General features: G+C 42.2%; 1 protein-coding gene across 4 annotated transcripts in view; it reads right to left on the bottom strand.

The window, feature by feature from the left end:
* The window catches only part of acsl4a (acyl-CoA synthetase long chain family member 4a), a 91,297-nt gene that overhangs the window by 9,852 nt on the left and 58,510 nt on the right, over positions 1-22,935 (bottom strand). For all 4 annotated transcript variants that reach the window (XM_072270890.1, XM_072270892.1, XM_072270889.1 and 1 more), the window contains exons 6-13: positions 19,621-19,759; positions 14,616-14,766; positions 13,024-13,147; positions 12,496-12,567; positions 11,995-12,134; positions 9,525-9,697; positions 8,288-8,362; positions 4,974-5,162 (exon numbers count right to left, since the gene is read on the bottom strand). In XM_072270890.1, coding sequence (XP_072126991.1) covers positions 4,974-5,162; positions 8,288-8,362; positions 9,525-9,697; positions 11,995-12,134; positions 12,496-12,567; positions 13,024-13,147; positions 14,616-14,766; positions 19,621-19,759 — 1,063 coding nt within the window. The remainder of the gene's footprint in view (positions 1-4,973; positions 5,163-8,287; positions 8,363-9,524; positions 9,698-11,994; positions 12,135-12,495; positions 12,568-13,023; positions 13,148-14,615; positions 14,767-19,620; positions 19,760-22,935) is intronic.

Genomic DNA, 22,935 nt, shown 5'->3' with positions numbered 1-22,935 from the left:
AGTCTCTGACTCGTGGGTACTTGCACTTCATCATTTATCTGCACTTTTCAGCGTCTTTATTCTGCATTATTATTGTTTTACCTTATTTAGAGATACAGTGCAGAACAGGACCCTCACCCAGTGAACCAGCAACCCACCTACTTAACCCCAGCCTAATCACAGGACAATTTACAATGACTAACTGGTACAGCTTTGGACTGTGGGAGGAATCTGGAGCACCCAGAGGAAACCTGCGCAGTCACTGACAGAACACAGAAGCTCCTTATAGACAATGCTGGAACTGAACTCTAAACTACAAAGCCCTGAGATTGTCATGGTAACCATTACAATATCATGGTACCCTGTTCTAGCTCATGTGATGATTTCATCTATATAAACTGTATGTAAGACAGGTTTTTCCACTGCATCTTGGAAAATAAGACCATAAGATATAGGAGCAGAATTAGTCCATCGAGTCCACTCTGCCATTTCAACATGGCTGATCCAATTTTCCTCTCAGCTCCAACCTCCTGCCTTCTCCCCGTGTCCCTTCATGCCCTGACCAATCAAATATGGCAATAATAAATCACAATTAGCACATACCAATGTCACTGGTGACAAATTACTTTGAGATGTCGGTCATGACAGAATTAAAACCCAACAAAACCACTAATTGGAATACATCAGGGACAAAAAGTCTTTGTTGTTGCCGCCATGTGGTGGAAGGAACAGAGGCCACCGTTTTGTGAACTTTTTCCTGAACTGGTTCTTGCTCAGGGAAGGTTCGGTCAGAGCAAATGAAAGTGAACATAAAGCCCCTACCGATCATCTGCCGCAGACTTATGGAAGACAGTTTGTGTCTGAGATGACGTCACCCAAGCCCAGGGTCTGTCTTGAGCTGGCTGTAAAATGACCTGACTCAAGCAGAAGCAAGGGAATAAGATCAGAGGCAAGTCCTTAGTTGGGAGAAGAGCAATCAGGTAATACCTCATTGGATCAGAGCCAACGGAAAGTGGACAGCAGGCTAGCCAGATACAGAACCAACAGGAAAACATTACAGTGAATAATAATGGGCAATTGTTGGTGCAGAACAGTGAGAACTCTGGAGACTAAAGATCTCAAGGAAGACCTCCATGAGTGGGGGAAGGAGAAACAGGATGAATTGTTTGGCCAACTGTGGATCCCCCATTTTGCTGTGACATTGGAGTTGGAATCTGGGTGAAGACTGGTACAAAAAGACCAATAACATTCAGGAACCTAAATCATTGACCCAGAGTCGATTATAACAAACTTTCTAGTTTACATGGTCATTTACAATAAAATTTGAGTTTTTATTTAGTTAAAATTTGCCTGATCATCACTTGACTCAGACATGGGTCAACAGTGACATTGTACACTCAGTGATAGGCTTTTTTCAAAAAAATATAAATCTCTAGTAATATAGGCACATGATATGCATTCCATATTGTATGCGAAAATCCAAAAAATATTCCTGCTAAAATCATGATTTCTTTTCTCTGGAAGTTGGTGACTTTGGGCTCCACTAAGTCCTCCTCAGGAACATTGAACATTAGAGGCCATTTGGCCCACAATGTTGTACTGACCTTTTAACCTACATCAAGATCAATCTAACCCTTCCCCTCCACATCAGCTTTCCTTTTTCAATCAACCATGTGCATATCTAAGAGTCTCTTAAATGCTCCTAATGTATCTCTCTACCATCACCCCTGGCTGTGCATTCCATGCACCCACCACTGTGTGTAAAAAAAAAACTACCTCTGACACACCCCCTATACTTTCCTCCAATCACCTCAAAATTATGCCCCTCATATTAGCCATTTCCACCTTGGAAAAAGGTCTCCAGCTGATCAGTGCCCCTTATCATTTTGTCAAGCTCTATCAAGTCCCTTCTCAACCTCCTTTGCTCAAACAGAAAAGTCCCAGCTCACTCAACCTATCCTCATAAGGCATGCTCTCCAATCCAGGCAGCATCCTGGTAAAGGTAATTTAGATAAAAGCACAGCCCAGGGATAGAATGGAGAAGATACAATGATCTCACACAGGTTGTGTGTTCACCCAGAGACCACATTATTGGTCAGCCAGGCGATGTTACCAATCTGAAACCCTGCCGGTCTGGGTGTTTTGGTTTTACACACCACGGACTAATCAGGGTAAACAAAACAACAGATGTATTCAGAGCAAAGAATGCTGCTGCATTCAATCTTAATCTCTTCTTTCTGAAAACGCAATCCCAGTTCACTCCTTCCGATAATCCCTTCCTATCCTTGCCCAATATCTGCTACTAATTAATTCAAGTCCGGTGACTCGACAAGTGTACGAAAACACAGCATGGTTTGTAGCTCAGTGCTGCTGAGGGTGGAGACTTCAGTGAGCGAGGTCAGGGCAACGGCAAGTGGAGCCGTTGTAACTTGACATTGGCATTGGATATAAAGTGGGGAAAGAATTGCTGGCAGAAGGCAGGAAAATGGCTAGTGAGCATCTGATTTCTACTCTTATCTATAAAAGTGATGCACGAGAGGGCAGCTCAGCCAAGTGGAATGTGAATCCTGTACCTGTGGAAGTACTGGATGCTCCCAGTGAATTGGAGAGGAACATATACTTAAATGTTTCCAGCTTAAGCACTGGGATTTGGAGATGGAGCTGTGGTGCCAGGTTGAAGACCCTGCTGATAGCACTTCAGGGATATGATCATACTGCAGCTTAAAAGTATGAAGAGGGAATGGTCTACCACCAAGCAACCTGGGAGAGGATAAAGCTGATAGCCCACGAGTTCTCCAGAGTCCCTTTCACAATCAGATTTTCACATCTGAACCCTGATGACTGTGGTGCCTCAGGGGAATGCAGCCAGACTTAGGATAGCAGCACCACAATTGACATGACAGCACCCAACAGGAATAAGAAAAGTGAGATAGAAATGATAGAAGATTCAATAACTAAGGAGATGCAAAGATGTACTTGTGTATATAGATGTGACTCTAGGATGTGTCTTCCTAATGCAAGAGTTCAGGGTGTCACTAAACGGAAGGTAGGGAGAGGCAAAGATTGAACCAAACATAGGTAGAAGAAAGGAGGAGCAAACTTTTGTTTTGGGAATTGGCAAAGAGCTTTAAAAAAAAAGGAGAGGATGTATTCTGGCATAGACAAGACAGATTTCTAGATCAGCCATTTTTGATCTATTACTGTGCAATAAGAAAGGGTTAATTGATAATGTTTTTTGTAAGGGAGTCCAGAGGAAGCAACAACTATAATAGAATTTAACACATTACATTTGAAATTGGCGTAGTTCAATCTGAAGCTAGTGTTTTCAACCAAAACAAAGGAAATTATGAAGACATGAGGGCGCAGCTTGGCTCTGGTAGATTGGAAATCCTCATTCAAATAACACAGGTAAGGTAATGGCTAACAGTTAAGAAATAACACATGATTTGCAATAAATATGCAAGTCCTTTCTGAAAATCTGTTTGAATGAAGTCACAATAACAACCTATCACTCAACGTCAGCAAAGCCAAAGAGCTGATTATTGACTGAAGTAAGAAAAAACTGAGGTCCATGAACCAACCCTCATTAGGGGATCAGAGCTGGAGAGGGTCATTAACTTTAAATTCTTGGCATTGTTGTATCAGAGGATCTGTCCTGGGACCAGCGTATCATGCCTCCTTTGTGATAGCACTTACAATGCCTCTATTGTCTGAGAAGTTTGCATAGACTTGGCACATCAACTAAAACTTTGACAAACTTCTATAGATGCACAGTGGGGAGTATCCTGATTGGTTGCATCATGGCCTGGCATGGAAACAACAATGCCTGTAAGAAAATGAATCTCATGGTAGTGTTTGGAGGTGTACTGGACATGTACTTTGAATTTTAATCCACGAAAAGGACCAAATATGGATTACAGGAGAAATTATTAAATCAAAGGAAAAGATTTATAAAGTTACACACATCAAAGTTGCTGGTGAACGCAGCAGGCCAGGCAGCATCTCTAGGAAGAGGTACGGTCGACGTTTCGGGCCGAGACCCTTCGTCAGGACTAACTGAAGTAAGAGCTAGTAAGAGATTTGAAGGTGGGAGGAGAAGGGGGAGATCCAAAATGACAGAAGAAGACAGGAGGGGGAGGGATGGAGCCAAGAGCTAGACAGGTGATCCCCTCCTGTCTTCTCCTATCATTTTGGATCTCCCCCTCCTCCTCCCACCTTCAAATCTCTTACTAGCACTTCCTTCAGTTAGTCTTGACGAAGGGTCTCGGCCCGAAACGTCGACCGTACCTCTTCCTAGAGTTGCTGCCTGGCCTGCTGCGTTCACCAGCAACTTTGATGTGTGTTGCTTGAATTTCCAGCATCTGCAGAATTCCTCGTGTTTAAGACTTACAAAGTTGCTGTGAGCCTGATGGTTCAGAGCCCTTTTAAAAAAAATTCAAGGGATCACTCCGGAATTGATAAAGAAAGGAGAAACAGACATGCGAGCAAGCTAATGAGATATTAAAACAAAAGTTACCCAGGGTATATGTGGATTGTTTACTGATAATTTATAATGGATAATAAGAAATCAGAAGACAAATTTTAAAAATACATAATGTCTATCTTCACAGAAGACCCATAAAACTGAAGGCCCAGAGTGCAGAGAAAATAAAAGAAAATGAAAAAGAGACTGAAAAATGACAAGTCCCTTCCAGGAGGCAAGTGCTTAAGGAACAGCTTTTCTCTTCCAGGAACCCTTAAAGCAGATAATGAATGACGAATTGCAGAATAATGGACAGGTCATTCAGGACTGAAATAAGAAAATTCTTCATTCAATGTGTCTTTGGAACTCTTGACAGCACATGACTGATTTACTGATGATATTCTAAACGGAGACTGAAGGAATCTAGAGCAGAGTGTAGGAAAATGGTGGAGAAAGACAAGTCATTTTGAATGATAAGCTGGGTCAAGAGGTCCTGATGCTCTTCTCCTGCTCCAGTTTCCTGGGTTCTTACCAATGATCTGTAGACAACCGTCCGGGTGGAATTCGCCAACATCCCCCGTGCAAAACCAACGCTGACCATTGCTGTCCTCAAAAAAGTCATCATTGGACACATTTCCTTTGAAGTACCCCACTGCCACGTTCGGCCCGCCAATCAGAATTTCTCCTCTTGGATTTGGCTGGTCATGATTGGTATATCCTCCTATAGTTGAACAACAAACAACTGTTATGCAGCAGAAAGTCAGAGAATGCAAATAAGCTTTTTAGCTCATCAAATCTGCAGCAACCCATTCCACACTGATCAGTTTATTCTCCCAGAAACCCAACTCCTCCAGATTCTAATGACTTTCCTACACTCTAGGGGCAATCTACTGTGGCCAGTTAACCTCCCTGCCTTTGGGAGGTAAGAGGAAACTGGAGTCAGCGGAAGAAATTGATTCAACCACAGGGAAAATGGGCAAATGCCACAAGGGGAGTTTTTGGAGGTCAGGACCGAATCTAGGTCACTAGAGCTGCGAGATAGCAGCACTACTAGATATACAACCAAGCTTATTCTGAACATTTCAGGAAGAACATTTTAAAAGAATGCAACACAAACATTTTCATTTCTTTTTTTAAATCGTCCAGCTGGATTTCTACAAATTAACTGAAAAATCAAAAGCAGCCCACTTTGTTCCTGACATGAACTCATGAATCACTTGGAAAGTCATAATCACATTCTAGGCAGGAACAGTAATGCTGACTGCCACTGCTCAGAATGACTCATTTTCATCCTGGGTTAGCTTGTTGAGCTCAGCCTGTTGGTGGAAGGAAACAGAGGCCTCAAAGACCATGACATTGGAGCAGAATTTGGCCATTCAGCCCACTGAGACTGCTCCGCCATTCTATAATGGCTGATTTACTACCCCTCTCAACCCCATTCTCCTTCCTTCTCCCCGTAACCTTTGAAGTCCTTACTAATCAAGAACCTATTAACCAGTGTTTTAAATATACCCAATGACTTGGCCTCCACAGCCATCCGTGGCGATGAATTCTACAGATTCATCACCCCTTGGCTAAAGAAACTCCTCCTCATCTCTATTCTAAATGGATGTCCTTCTATTGAGGCTGTTCCCTCTGGTCCTAGACTTCCTCACTATAAGAAATATCTCCACATTCACTCCACCTAGGCTTTTCAATATTTCATTGGTTTCAATTGGATCCACCCCCCCGCCCCCCCTCTTCTAAACTCCAGCGAGTATAGGACCAGAGCCATCAAACGCTCCTCATATGTTAACCCTTCATTCCTGGAATCATCCTCGTGAACCTCCTCTGGAGGCTCTCCAATGCCAGCGCCAGCACTTTGGGTCCAAAACTGCTCACGATACTACAAGTGAAATCTAAAGCAGTCACAATACACCAAAGCCCACAGAGATGGAGGATAAAGAGAATTTATTAATCACCCACTAGAAAAAGAGAACACGAAATTTTGTGAGGAGAAACTTTGTCACTGCACCCTGACGGGATTGAACAGTTACAGAATTATACATCCAGGAGACCATTCAGGCAATTTTGCCAATGACAGGCCGCACCACTCTACTAACTATGTGGCTAAACACAGCTCAAATACCACTTACAAATGACACTACAGTGATTGATAAAATCTGAGATGTCAACTAGGCGGGCAAGACCAAGGGATTTCAGGTAGTCAAAACCAAGAGAACACATACCAGGAGAACTCAATGAGGGGCCAGCAGTGGAAAGAGGGAGCAGCTACCAATGTCTTGGAGCTCTGTCTTGCGTGCAACACGGCGACTCAAATCACAAAAAGAAAGGCATGCCAGAAGTTCCACTTCATTAGGAGTTTGAAGAGATTTGGTATGTCAGGCAAGACTCTGGCAAATTTCTACAGATGTCTGGCGGAGGGCATTGGTACAGAGGCCTCAATGCACAGGACTGCAAGAGGCTATGGAGTGTAGACTCAGCCCACTCCATCATGGCACAACCTTCCCCTCTTTGGAGGGCATCGAGGAGCAGAAGCCTAGAGAAGGCAGCATCCATCAGTAAGGACCCTCACTGTCCGGACATACTCTCTTCTCATTGCTACTATCAGAAAGGCGGTTCAGGAGCCTGAAGACCCACACTCAATGATTCAGGAACAGCTCCTTGCCCTCCGCCATCAGACTTCTGAATGGTCAATGAACCCTACCTTATTATTCCTTTTTTATTTTGCACTATTTTGTTTCAATAGGTACATTCAATGTCAGAGACATGTATACAATATACATCCTGAAATGCCTTTTCCTCACAACCATCCACGAAAACAGGAGTGCCCCCAAAGAATAAATGACAGTTAAATGTTAGAACCCCAGAGACACCCCCCCCCACAGCTCCCCTCCCTCCCACGCGCAAGCAGCAGCAAAGCAATGATCCCCCCTCCCCCATCAGCAAAAAAAAGCATCAACACCCACCACCGAGCACCCCAAACGTGCAGCAAAGCAACAGCAAAGACAAAGACTTGCAGTACCCCAAAGACTACTCATTCACCCAGTACCCGACATATCACAGGCTCCCTCTCTCCCTATAAGGGAGAAAGAGGTGTCTCCATTTTGTAATTTGTCCTTGCAATATACCACTGTTTCAAAACAACTTGAGTCATGTAAAACAGTGATAATAAACTTTAATCTGATTGTAGAGACAATGCTTTATAATTTCCTCACAGCCCTGGTGACAATCACAGGGACTGTGATTGACTTGGGCCCCCAGACAGACTTCGAGAAGAGAAAGGGGGAGGGGAGGGAAAGAAAAGTAGTGACTTTGTTTTAACACAAAAAAAACACTGACTGACTGCTAAATTTGAATTGTGCATCATGCAAACAGGCTCTTCAGCCATCAAGTTCAGACCAATCATCAAACACCCATTCAGACTAATTCACCTCACTGGCACGCTGCAGGCAATGCAGCAGGGTCAATTAAGCTGCTAACTCACGCTTTCGGGGAGCAGGAGCGAAACCCACAATAGTGCAAAATGTATAGAGCAATGGATGTCAGGATTGAGGCCAGGGCAGTGGAGGCCGTCAGCACTCACCCTGCAGTGGAGCTCCCGGGCTGCCTGTCACTGGTAGAGTATTTTCCATATTGTTCCTTTCACAATCTCTACATTTGACAATGAAAAGTACCATGAGTAGCAACAAGAATGGGGTTTTAATTCTTGTCACCATGGTACTTGTACCTATTGTAGACGATACAGCCATTCCCTGAAGCTGTGCAAGCTTCTTGGAAGAGTAACCCAATAACTCCCAGCCCCTATACTGTCAAATCACACGGATGCAGGTCTTATAAAAGTACCTTCTTCCCAGTCGCGAAGCTTGATTTCGCAGCAGATAAGTGGAGCTCCAACTCTGCCCGTGCTGTAGTCCGATACTGAAATTGCAGAGAGCATGGTTAGGTTTTGGATTCCTTTCAGCAATGAAACATTCCAGAAGCTCTTTACAGAGCCAGTGGTGCAGACAAACTATGTTCCTTTGTGTACTTGCTGAAACCTGCGATCGTGTCAATCCGCTCACTGGAGCAATCTGATGTTTGGTGTCAATTCTGCATTCCACATTGTTAAAGAGAAGAAGCATCTCTAACTGATGTCATCAGTGACACATTTGGTCAACTTTAGACATGTTTCTCCACTTCACTGGAAGGAGTGAAGACCCCCCAAGCAGCAATTCACAGCAGTGTACAGGTAGCTTCCTTGTAAATCTTGTCAATTATGACAATTTTGATTTTAAATTTATACTTGTGAAAAAAAGAATTTTTAAAAAGCAACAAAATACTGAGAATATGCTGATTTTCAGAGGTCACCTGTGTCCTGTCATTCCATAGGTCGAAAAAATGGACAAAGGAAAACAGATAGACAAACTCAGTTTTTGGAAAGTTCAGTGGAAATTACAAAGTCAGAAAATCCATGTTAATTTTATTATAATTGCGGTTTCCAAATCTTAATCATTCTGGATGTTCAGAACACCAAAACATCAAAGCATCTAATCAAATTACTTATGCAGAGTGGGACCAGGATGGGAATTGATCAAATTCCCTGTCCCTGATTCCTTCAGATTTAGATATTGAAAGCCAAAAGTGGAAACCTGAGGGAAGAAGGGGAAATCTTTGGGCTTCACAGAATTGTTTAGCAGCAGTGAACAATGTTTGGATATCCACGCACACATTTGGCAATAATCTTAAGACATAAATCTTCCCATTAGTTTCCCAAACACATGTCATCTTGACCCAGGTTAAACTATGAACTAAGCCACATGAAACAAGCATAAACAACCATCATTTTCCTCAATGACTCTAGCACCTGCATGCAATTTAGTGTAGAGAATAGGATTTCATACATATATGCAAACACACAAAAGAAAAATTTGCTGTTCACATTAAAATACAGCACCAATAATTAATAATTCTCCTCCAGCTCCATTTTGTAGCCTGTAGTATATTCAAGTCTCTCCAGTTAATTTCCTTTTATCACTACTCTTGCTTTCCCATGAGACATTACCACACTCCAAGCAGCACTCTTGCTAGCTCAGTCACTCACCTTCAGTGATGGTACCAGCCCCACACGTTTCTGTCAAGCCATAGCCTTGACCTACTGGACAGCAGAAACACACATTCATAAACCTCTGTGTCTGTGGGGAAAGAGGTGCACCTCCAGACAGCATCATTCGAACATTTCCTCCCAATAGTGCCTTCACTTTTTTAAATAATAACCTATTATAAAACACACACAAAAAAAAATGCTCTTTAAGGTGGGTCTCACAAGATGCTCGAGATTGCAAATACCCCAAAGCACTGGAAATGATAGAGATCTGCATGACAAACTCTCCCTCCCCACCCCCAATTTAAAGACTGGCTTTATTTGTCACATGTATTTTGAAGCATTGAAACATACAGTGAAAAACATTATTTGCGCCAATGACCAACATGGTCTGAGAACTGTGGTGGCCTCACAGGTGGCATAACACTTCCAGTGCCAACACAGCATGCCTCAACTCACTAACCCCAACATACGCCTGTGGAAAAACCATGACTGGTGATGCTATAAAGCAATTGTGCTAGCCGCTATTTTACTGTGCTACCCCTGTCAAATAAAACACCTACAACACTTTATGAAGTTCCCCAAACTACGTTTGGGAAGTTGGTGATGCGCAGATTTGGAACAGTGGGCAAACAACATTTTAGTATGTTCACCTGACCCGATACCATCTTACTAAAGTTTTGAACTTTATCAAACTCTCTCTGCATCTTGAAATCCATTCCTATTTCCCCATTATCCTTGCTCAGCGACCTACAGTGGTTGTCTACCTAGTGGCAGCTCAGTTTAAAAAAAAACAAACCTGGCCCCTCTTCTAAGTCACTCTGAAACCTCTTCTAGCTTTATTACTTACCCTCAGGGACTTCAGTTCCTGTCGCTTGCTCAGGCCCAGTCTTTTTATCATTCTACCACTGGAGATGCCCAAATTTCCTCCCAAAACGGTCCTTTACCGAATGCAGTATTGGGATTCCATCCTCTAGCCTATATCCACTATTTGCATCTGTATTGCATCAAAACATGCAAGATATTTATCTGAATAATATAGTCATAGAGCACTGTCCAGCAGCAACAGGCCCTTCGGCTCATGTATTCTGTGCCGAATTATTATTCATCTTAATCCCATTGACCTGCACCCGGATCACAGCCCTCCATACACCTTTTATTCATGTTCTTACCCAAATTTTTCTTAAATGCTGCAATAGAACCCAATCCACCACTCCACTGGCAGCTCGTTCCACACTCTCACCACCGAGTGAAGAAGTTTCCCCCTGTATGTTCCTCTTAAACATTTCACCTTTAACCCAGTCCTGACGAAGGGTCTCGGCCTGAAACATCGACTGTACCTCTTCCTAGAGATGCTGCCTGGCCTGCTGCGTTCACCAGCAACTTTGATGTGTGTTGCTTGAATTTCCAGCATCTGCAGCATTCCTGTTGTTTGCGTCCCTAGTTCAAGTCTCGCCCGACCTCGGGGGGGTGGGGGGGGGGTGGAGAAATGCCCACTAGCATTTACCCTATCTATACCCATGTTTTTTTTAAAAACAATATCTGCATACATCGATCTTCACAAATACAATGATGTTTAAAAGCAGTCATTCATTGTAGCTGCATTGAGACTTATTTCTATTGGACTATTTTGGTTTACCCTCAAAAGTACATCACCGTGGAGACCCAAGGTGGGATGACACTAACAGAAGGGCCTCAGTATGAATGGACAGTCCTAGAGTATCACTGAAAGAAGCAGTTATTTCCTTGTAAGAAATAAACATGGGAGACAAGAGATACTAAGGGACACAACTCAAATGTTTTCACCTCCAAACAAAGATTAAGGAAAGGCTACACTCGTGAAGAAAGTGAAAGATTTCTCAAAGGTAGGCAATCTACCATTGGAGACAAGCTTAAAGTTACTATCAGGGTAAAGTGCATTTAGTTGTTGAAGGAAGATACAGCTTGGTTCTTTTAAGGCTGGACACGGAGAATGTGCATTTTATGTCCTGGTCAAATGCCAGACTGCCTTAGTCTGCCCAGAATAGCATTTCTCTGCAACACAAATCACTTGCTTGCCAACAAAAGTTGGCAGAATCAGAAACTTGCCTGTGGGCAGGAAAGGAGCAACACAGGCTGAACTGGCCTGATATGAGCCCAACTCCAAGCCCTTCCCATCTGACAAAGGGTCTGGTCTCTGTAGGTGTGGAATCTCTTTATGCACCAAGTGGAAAGATCCTTGTCCCTACCCTGGCTGGTGCAAGTCCAGAGGCTAAATGCTTTGCCATTTGGCAAGTATCTGTGTTCACATCAAAAACTTAGCACCAGTAGAACTGCGGCAAGAAGTGAGTGAAGTCCACTTGTATCTCACTACAGCAACTACGTTAAAAATACTTCCCCAAAATAAAACTGGTTTTTGTGTCAATACAGAACAATTTAGATTTAGATCCAGTTTCAGTGAAATCTTTTAGGTAATATTGAGTTTTCTTACAGGTTGCAAAGAGGTGCATCGTAACCCCTTTTGATCTGTTCCAGCTTGTAATCATAACAGAGTTTGAACATGGTTCTCTGCAAGTAGTTCATTTCCTGCACCTTGCTCATGAGGTTCTTATAAATTCGGTCCATAATTTCCTGAAAAGACAAAGGCAGCCAGTTTACCATGGGAAAATGTTCAAAGAAATAATGTACCTCCCCTTCTCCCATCACCAGCCATATCCTATAATAGTGAATCAATACCCCCATGTTTGTTAGCAAAACTTCAATGTGGAATTACATGTTAGAAAATACTGACATTTAGCAAAATAGCCTCCATCAGATTATGATTCTGTCTGCCAAAATGGCAATTCTACTTAAAAGTAAGTGAAGGTTCCTTCAGAATCCATGTACCTCTCTCCCCACGAGTTTTGGGATTCTGGTGATAAATACAGTGTTTTACTAGAAATTATACCCCAGGCTAGAACACTTAAGCTCTTGTTAACATTCAGACACTCACTGGGACTGCTGCCATCAGTGTTGGCTTCAGGACTGTACAATCCCCTTTACTGCCCTTTTTGATCCGGGTTGACTGTGAAACAATAGAGAACAAAATTCAGAAGTGTTGCCACTTTTTTTATTCTACTTTTTCCATTCAACTACTGAACAATTTGTTGTCGTCTGGAAAGTAAATTTAGCAACATACAAGCTCAGCAAGAGTGCAGAGCAAGTGAACTGGGAATGTGAAGTGTAACCTCCCATTATAAAAGCAAGCCATTTCCACTTCTTTTAAGTTTGCGAAACCAAATAGCTTATTCCCCTTCTAAATTCCCAAAGTAGAGATATACAAAATTTATAAAAATGCTTTGACAGGAAGTTAATTCTAAAGAGTTGTGGATAACCTCCGTGCTAAAAGGCATATTACTGTAAAGGCCCAAAACAGCGACTGTACTCAGTTCCTCCAACATTTTGTGTGTGTTGCTCTAGATTTCCAGCATCTGCAGATTTTCTTGTTTGATATTACTGTAAAGTCCAAAATGTTGCTCACCTGGTCGGACAACGTTTGGGGGGATGAGTAACCGATTCGACAGCCATAAGCAACACAGGAGATTTCTGCAGTGAGTTCCAGCACATGAGCCAATGGCAGATATCCAATGTACGTATCTTTGGGTCTAGAAATATATTTTAGCATTTTTAGTAAAAACTGCAAAGGACTGATGCTGAAACACTCATTCAGTCCTGAGGTTAGTTTTAGTCATGAGGATTTATACAACAAAATTCATGATACTTGGTATATTTTAGAAATTTTGATTCCAAAATTTCAGAGCTTTTTTCTTTGATAAAACCATTTCTAAAATATAACCATAGTTTCTAAACAACTCAATGAAAGTATAAAAACTGGGTACATACCATAAAATAGTCATGGCACAAGTTTAAAATAGAATTCTACAACCACAATAGGTAGACTGCAAGGGCCAGGACTGAAAGATTGAGTTGTAAATGGTGAGAACATTCTAATCTTAAATTTCTAGGCCCCAGACAACTGGCTCCTCGTCATTCAAATTTTCCACCTCTGATCCCATCACATACTTCCCCTTGAGTTCTCGCTGGATCTCTGAACTCCATTTCAGCTTTAGCTTAAATCTTCTTTTGGCTAACTTCTCCCAGCTCCTTTAAAAAGTCATCAAGTACAGACAGCAATTACGTTTCTCTCCACAGATGCTGCCTGCTCTACTGAGCTTTTCCAGAGTTTTCAAAGCTTGCTTTTTTTTTTTTTATAAAAAAAAGCCTAGTATTTCAGTGTTTATAGTAAGATAGTGGTACTTACAACCTATGAATGCCCCAAACTCCGAAATTTTGTAATTAAACAAAAAGCCTCACAAGACCATAAGACATAGGAGCAGAAATAGGCCATTTAGCCCATTGGATCTGCTCTGCCATTCCATCATGGCTGATTTATTACCCCTCTCCAGCCTTCTCTCTGTAACTAATCAAGAACTTAACAACGCAACACACAGAAAATACTGGAGGAACTCAGCAGGCCAGACAGCATCTGTGCAGAAGTGTAAACTGTTGACGTTTCTGGCCGAGACCCTTCATCAATCCTGATGAGGGGTTTCGACCAGAAATGTCCACCGTACTCTTTTCTATAGATGCTGCCTGGCCTGCTGAGTTCTTCCAGTATTTTGTGCCTGTTGCTTGGATTTCCAGCATCTGTAGACTTTCTCTTGTTTGTGAAGAACATATCAAACTCTGCTTTAACTATATCCCATTACCTGGCCTCCACAGCTGTCTGTAGCAATGATTTTCACACACTCACTAACCTCTGGCTAAAGAAATTCCTTCTCATCTTTATTCTAAATGGACCTCCCTCTATTCTGAGACTGTGCCCTCTGGTCCTAGACTCGCCAACTATAAGAATCATCCTCTCCACATCCAGTCTATCAGGCCTTATTTCAATATTTGATAGATTTCAATGAGATTTCCCACTTCATTCTTCTAAATGAAGATCATATAACTCTGGCCTACAAAGTCAATTTTGACAAATGACAGTTTACCCAGTGAGATCATTAGTTCTTAGATCAACTAGCAGCATTATCTGTCAAAACCAGGTAAAGCTGCAGAAGTATAACTACTTACCCCAGCTCAGGTATCCTTTGACACTGGCCTGTCATTCCCGCTATTAAGTTACTGTGCAACATCATCACTCCCTTCGGTCGACCCGTAGATCCACTCGTATACATGACAACTGCTAGGTCTGATGGGGCAGGCTGGGAAGGTGTTGTGTCCACTGTGCAGGAAAACAATTGTTAATCAGCGTTGGGCAACTTATCAATACAGAATATCTTCCACATCAGTTGCAGTTCTCATTTTTAAATTTGTACATTGATTATTGTTTTTAATGTGCAATTATGGGCAGTGCAACTTAACAAGCAATGGAAAAGACTTTGTAATAACGTCAGAATGATCAAGACATCTGGGGGAAGGATTTTTCCCCCCAGAAGACCATCCATGTGATCCAAGAAACAGTGGTTATTACAGACCTCTAATGTCACGCACAGAATTTGGTGATATTTTGTGTTTTGATCCAAAGCTCACTGCCACAGATCACTGCTGGGAAGAATTATGGCTCAAGTTATTTTGTGACTGTTAATTTAAAATGAGAGCAGATAGGGATAGGGATTTAGAATACTGCAGGATCAGAACGAAGTGAAACTATTGGGTAAGACAGTATTATAGAGTCAAGGAATCAGGAGTTATATAGCATGGAAATTAGTCCCTTCAACCCATCTCATCCTCACTGACCAAAGTGCCTTCCTAAGCATGGAAGTTGCATCCCAGCTGTGTAGATATGCAAGCCTGGGCAGTACGACATGGACGAGCAAGCTGTTGCCCATGTAGCAAGCTCTTCCTCTCCATGCATCTGATGAACCCAAAGGAACGGCAGAGACTGATAGAGTTTAGTACCAGCAGCGTCACAGGAGTTGCCAGCCAGTGTTGAACTCAGTGTAGACTTCCTTACAGACTCCACCTCCGGATTCCCCCCCCCCCCTCAGGATTTCTGCCTGAAGTTGCGTCTATACCCTCCTAAACCTCTCCCACTCATGTGCCAAACCCAAATATCTTGTTCATTTGTTTTGGAAAAGGATTCAAGTTCTGGAAACAGTATGTATGAGAAGTTTTTGGTGGCATGTCATAACTAGGCAAGGATGCTGAGATTAAGTGCTTTGGGATGAGTCACTAGGCTGCACTTCAATGAGCTCTGCACTTCCAGTTACAGCCTACAGAAGCCACATTTAGTTGCACATTCTGGAGAAACTTTATTGTTCACCTTCAATCTTTTATGGTAAAACTAGTCACTCAGTTCAACATGTCAAGGCCAGTGTTTCACAACCAGAACCTCCCCCTCCCATGCCTTTTCATATAACCCCAACACCAAATCCTACTTCTTTCTTTCTCATAGACCAACTCATTTTCTCCCTTAAATGCATCTAAGTAAATCACTTCAATGACTCCAGTTTGTTATATTTTTTCATATGTGGGCATTGTGGCAAGAATGACGTTTATGGGCCATCTCCAAGTGCCTTTCAATCGAGTGGTTTGTTATGCCAATTCAGGAAGCGGTTAAGAATTGATTTTTGAAGTTGAACGTAAACCTGACCAGGAAAAGGGCAACCAAATTCCTTTGTCAGAAGGTCAGTCCTAATGAAGGGTCTCGGCCCGGAACGTCAACTTTTTATTCCTTTCCATAGATGCTGCCTGACCTACTTCAGCAATTTATGTGCGTTGCTCTGGATTTCCAGCATCCGTAGAATTTTGTGTGTATGATAATCGGTTTCTTCTTCAATAAGCAGTTCAGTTACTGCTAAGATCCAAGTGTGTTTTTTAAAAATAAAAACTGATTATTAAATTAACCAAATTTAAATTAAGTAATAAACATGGTGGAAGCTAGTTCCACAATCCAAACCACTGCTGAGGTCAAAAAGTATTTTTCAGAATCCTCTATGGAACTTTTTTTTTGGCTAATTCTCACATTTAAACAGAACATACAGAATTAAAACTTGTCAGTCATGGTCAGGAATGAACTTTGTCCCAGAAAAGAATGGCAGAGCAGGAAAAGGGTTACTGCTACTTGGCCACATAAGCAGTGCCCAATAGAGACAAGATATGGTACAACTACCCTGAAATTCAATACTGACCACTCATCTGTGCTTAAGGGCCCTTCCTAGGAGTTGGAAAAGATTTAGACAAGCATCTGAAAGTTCAAATCTGCTGAGGTGAGAAAGATATTACAGAATGCACACTACGTGCTCTATTCATGACCTATTATGAAAGTATTACTCATCTTTAATAAAATGCCTTTTAATACGACTTATACTGCTTAAAGTTTTGATTAACTTGCTGAATATTCTGTTCTCCAGGACAAGGGCGAAATAGAAGCAACGTTAATTTGCTGGAATGCAGATATTCTTAGAATAGTTTAAAAGGGCACCACAGTGGCATAGCTTGTAGGGCTGATACTTCACAACTCCACAGAACAGGACGTCACCAGCAATGGGTAAGGTCCTAGAGGATCAGAGTGTAGCAAATGTTATGCCTTTGTTCAAAAAAAAAAAAGGGGGAAAAAGGGAATAATCCAGGTAATTATAGGCCCCAGTGAGCCTCATGGCAGTCATAGGGAAGCAATTTTTTTTTTTTTTTTTTTTTTTTTTAAAAAGAGGGTGGCAAAGGAGGTTGACTAGGGTAAGGCAGTGGAAGTTATCTACATGGACCTTGGTAAGGCATTTGTAAGGTCCCTCAATGTAGGCTGATTCAGAAGATAAATATGCATTGCAAGTTTAGGTTCAGAACCGACTTGCCCATAGAAGACAGAGTTAAGGATGGAAGGTTGTTATCCTGGGGGGAGGTCCCATGATCAGCAGTATTCCACAAGGATCAGTGCTGGGACCTCTGTTGCTTGTGATATACATCTCAATAATTTGGATAAAAATGTAGATGGTTTAATTAGCAAGTCTGGTGGAGTTGTGGACAGTGTAAAGGACTATCACTGAATGCAGTGGGAAATAGATCAGTTACAGATGTGGGCAGAGAAGTTGCAGATGCAGTTTAATCTGGGCAAGTGTGAAGAGGTTAGGTGAAGTTTGAGACGTTTTAAATAGTTGCATGAACATGAAGGCAATAGTGCGATATGAATTGATTTACAGGAGGAAGACAGAATATAAATTGACACCAAGATAGGTTCAGCATCCTGGGTCAAATTGCCGGTCGGTCCAGGGCAGTACTCCTCTATGTCTACATCTGATATACTTTCAAAGTATTTTGAAATAGAGGCAAGTGGAAATTTCTTCTCACTGAGGATGATGAATCTCAAATTCTAGTTCCAGAGTTGTAGAGGCCAATGAGCTAGATGTACTGGGGGGGGGGGTCTGACAACAAGGAATTGAAGCTATGGTTAATGAGGCGTAATTATCTTGAAAGGTGGGTCAATCCAGAGACCAGGTAACCTGCCCCTGATCCTATTTGCTCCTGTCCTTGTGTCCCATTGACTAGAGTTCAGTCATGACCTTTGGTGCCATCTCTGAAGTTTGCATGTTCTGCCAATATCAGAATAGGTTCCCTCTGGCTCATATGAGGATGTAACTAGTAGAGTGGATAGGGGAGAACCAGTGGATGTGGTTTATTTGGATTTTCAAAAGGCTTTTGACAAGTTCCCACACAGGAGATTAGTGAGCAAACTTAAAGCACACGGTATTGGGGGTAAAGTATTGATGTGGATGGAGAATTGGTTAGCAGACAGGAAGCAAAGAGTGGGAATAAACAGGACCTTTTCAGAATGGCAGGCGGTGACTAGTGGGGTACTGCAAGGCTCAGTGCTGGGACCCCAGTTGTTTACAATATATATTAATGACTTGGATGAGGGAATTAAATGCAGCATCTCCAAGTTTGCGGATGACACGAAGCTGGGTGGCAGTGTTAGCTGTGAGGAGGATGCTAAGAGGACGCAGAGTGACTTGGATAGGTTGGGTGAGTGGGCAAATTCATGGCAGATGCAATTTAATGTGGATAAATGTGAAGTTATCCACTTTGGTGGCAAAAATAGGAAAACAGATTATTATCTGAATGGTGGCCGATTAGGAAAAGGGGAGGTGCAACGAGACCTGGGTATCATTATACACCAGTCATTGAAAGTGGGCATGCAGGTACAGCAGGCGGTGAAAAAGGCGAATGGTATGCTGGCATTTATAGCGAGAGGATTCGAGTACAGGAGCAGGGAGGTACTACTGCAGTTGTACAAGGCCTTGGTGAGACCACACCTGGAGTATTGTGTGCAGTTTTGGTCCCCTAATCTGAGGAAAGACATCCTTGCCATAGAGGGAGTACAGAGAAGGTTCACCAGATTGATTCCTGGGATGGCAGGACTTTCATATGAAGAAAGACTGGGTGAACTAGGCTTATACTCGTTGGAATTTAGAAGATTGAGGGGGGATCTGATTGAAACGTATAAAATCCTAAAGGGATTGGACAGGCTAGATGTAGGAAGATTGTTCCCGATGTTGGGGAAGTCCAGAACAAGGGGTCACAGTTTGAGGATAAAGGGGAAGCCTTTTAGGACCGAGATGAGGAAAAACTTCTTCACACAGAGAGTGGTGAGTCTGTGGAATTCTCTGCCACAGGAAACAGTTGAGGCCAGTTCATTGGCTATATTTTAGAGGGAGTTAGATATGGCCCTTGTGGCTACGGGGATCAGGGGGTATGGAGGGAAGGCTGGGGTGGGGTTCTGAGTTGGATGATCAGCCATGATCATAATAAATGGCGGTGCAGGCTCAAAGGGCCGAATGGCCTACTCCTGCACCTATTTTCTATGTTTCTATATAAAAATGTAGGGTAGGTGCATTGGCCATTGCAAATTTCCCCTGGTGTGTAGGTGAGGGGGAGAATCAACAAGGTTTACAGAAAACAAAAGCGCCTTGGATTGGTGTAATCATGTGCTTGATGATCAGTACAGATTTAGTGAACCTAAAGGCTTATTTCTGACTTTGACTCCCTCCTCAAGCATTTGCCTATAGCGAGCAAGCAGTAGCAACGGTCACTTCCAAAACATGCCGTCAAGCAACAAGTTGTAAGTAAGTCCTTCTGCACATACATATCTCTGGCTTGGCTCCAAGCTCTTCCACAGAAGTCATACTGTGAATCTGAAGGGTCTCTGGGTATCCTGAAGTACTTATGGTCTTTTTGTCCACATAAATGATATGCTTCAGATTCTGAATTTTTGGTAGTACATTCTGTCAAAAGAGAAATTTGAAAACATAAAAAAGATTGATGATATGCTGGATTATATAATTTTTATAGTTAGTTATGAAGGTAAATTTCTTATGACTGAAGATCACAGATGTTTACTGCCTCAAAAGTCATCTGACCATTTGTGCCCTGTGCCAGTCCTTTACTCAAGCAATCCAAAACTAATTTCCTTGACCTGTTCTTTCCACTCAGCCTTGCAGTTTGTTTCACCTCAAACACTGATCCAACTATTCCCACACTAAATGCCTTGTGCATTTGACAAAATACTACTCAGTCCCGGCAATCTCTTTTTAACTCGTTCCTCATTAGGGAATTGAGCAGATGGCCTTGCATCATCCTTCCCAAAGAAAAACTTTTTCCATCAGAACAGTTTATAACTTTTAATACCTTCTTATAAATTGTGTATTCTCATTTCCAGCATCTTATTCTAATTAGAGATTCCACCCAATTTTATGCCATTATTTACAAAATCTTAAACTTCTTTATTATGAGAACTATTTGAGCTTCTCAATTTTGTTTCCCACACTTTACATACTCTTTCAATTATGTATATACTCAATCCAGTTCTCCTCTTCTGCACCATTATTACACTCTGTGTTTGTAGATTTTGCTCCGGAGTTCCAGCACCCATGGTATTTTGATCCATGATTAGTCAGATTGTTTTTCTGAACCATACAGCTCATCATTCACATAAGACTTTTGATGCTCAATTTGTAAACCAGGAATATTGGGGAAAAAAATAACAACTTCTTTCTGTAATCTTTTATTCCCGCATAAATAGGGATAGAACCAATGCCTTTTCTTCTATTAACTTCAAGCCTTTCAGTTGTTCCTGCAAAACATTTCTGTTTCCAGAATTAGTTGTAAAACCTTACGCAACATATTTCATTAACAGCAGCATTGTACCTGCATTGTCTTAATTTAGATTCCCCTTTCCTGTACACAATCTTATCTGCCTCATTTCATTTTCCAAACGATTGTTTGATTACATTATATTCATGTCTGGTTTCCATTCGGTCATACTCATCTTAATGCCATTTCAAACAAATTGTACATGATACAATTCTGACAAAGTACAGAAAAGCTAAAGAAAAACACCTCAATCTTTTGAGATCTTTTTGCATCAAGTGTATTAATTATTTAGTAATAATCTTAGTTAGTAATACTAAGAATTTTTGGTTTATTAATACTAAACATTTAGTAACAAATCAGAGACAAACAAGAGAAAAATCTGCAGATGCTGGAAATCCAAGCAGCACACATAAAATGCTGGAGGAACTCAGCAGGCCAGGCAGCATCTATGGAAAACAGTACTGTACAGTCGCCTTTTCAGGCCGAAACCCTTCAGCAGGACTGAAGAAAAAAAGATGAGGAGTAGATTTAAAAGCTGAGAGGGAGAAACATAAGATGATAGTTGAAACCGTGAAGGGGCAGGGTGAAGAGCTGGGAAGTTGATTGGTGAAAGAGATACTGGGCTGGAGAAGAGGGAGTCTGATAGGAGTCAGAAGGCCATGGAAGAAAGAAAAGGGGGAGGAGCACCAGAGGGAGGTGATGGGCAGACAAGGAGATAAGTTGAGAGCGGGAAAAGGGGATGGGAAATTGTGTGTGGGGGGAGGCTAGGTGGAGGTCAGTATGTCATTACTACAGCACCTTCCGTTCCCCGCCCCCCCCCCCCCGTCTTCGGGTATGATGGTGAGGTTAGGATTAGTGCGGAGGGAGTGGAGAGCAGAGCGTTCGGAAGGAGTGCAGTTGGAATTGGAGGAGCGTTGAATTTGAGCCGCTTGATGTCCCGTCGGCAGTTAGCAAAAAAAAAAGATCCAGAGCAGGCAGAAGAACAGGGTGGGGTGTCCAGGAAAAGGAGTTGGGGGGGGGGGGTGGGGGTTGAAGACAGGGGAAGGGGTCAGTGGTGCAGGGTGCAGAGTCCTTGCCAAAGAAATAGACTTGGAGACAGAGGAAGAAAAGCTCAGCGTTGTGGTGGGTGGGTGCAGAACTCGCTGGACTGTGGATGCAGGGAGACAAAGGAGAAGTTCCTACTGAGGACAGAATGTTTTGCCTCAGAGAGGGTTAGGTCAGAGGGAGTAGTGAAGATCAGCCATTGATGAGAGCTGGGACCAAAAGGGGGGGGGGGGGGGAGTGGGTTGGTAGTGTCTGAGGAGAAGGGAGGTTTGGGGTGTTGAGGGATGGTGGGGGTGAGAGGAATATAGTTTCCGACGACCCAAGAGCTGGTGGTGGGACCTGGGAGAGACAGGATTGCAGAGTGGTGGTGGGGAAAGGGGTGATGGAGATTGCAGAAGTATGTGAAGACCTGTCTGAGAGAGAGACAGGATTGTAGAGAACAAATACTTAGTAATAATAATTTTAACATAGAACTGTATAGCACAGCAAAAGCCCTGTAGCCCATGTTGTGGTGACCTGTTAATCTACTCCACAATCAATCTAACCCTTCCCTCACATATAGCTCTCTATTCTTCCTCTTATCCTTATGCCTATCTAAGAGTTTCTTAAGTGTTCCTAATGTATTTGCCTCCACCATCACCCCTTTCTATGCACCCACTGCCGTCAAAAAACTTAACCTCTAACATTCCCCCCCCCCCCCCCGCAAAAGGCCTGTTTCTGTGCTGTAGTTTTTCTATGGTTTTCTATATACTTTCCTCCAACCAGCTTAAAATTATGCACGGTTGTATAGGCCATTTCCATCCTTCGAAAAGTTTCTAGCTGTCCACTTGATCTACGCCTCTCACCTTCCACACTGTCAAGTCACTCTCAACACCCTTGGCCCTAGCCTGCAGACTGATTATTATTAATATAACTAATTTATCTATATTTAAGATGGTAAGAACAAGTTCAAGAAAGACAGTCACTAAATTATTTAGTAACAGTCTTTCTTGAACTTATTCTTACCTTCTTTTCAACATGGCCAGTCTTGGCAGAAATATTTTAAAAATATTGTCATATACAGTGGCAATGCAGGAATTGAAATCTTCTCACAACTTAAGTAATTTGAGATTGCTTATAACCTCAACGCCATTTACTCTCGTGTTCTCCTTGTGGCATTCAGTGGATGCTCTGGTGTCCACCCACATCCCAAAGCTAGTTTGACTGATAGAAATTATCGTTAATTAGAAATTAATGATAGTAAGACTATTTAGGTAATTTCTAA

Source organism: Mobula birostris, chromosome 10, assembly GCF_030028105.1.
Source record: "Mobula birostris isolate sMobBir1 chromosome 10, sMobBir1.hap1, whole genome shotgun sequence".
Lineage (NCBI taxonomy): Eukaryota > Metazoa > Chordata > Chondrichthyes > Myliobatiformes > Myliobatidae > Mobula > Mobula birostris.
This window is presented reverse-complemented; position numbering and strand designations above follow the sequence as displayed.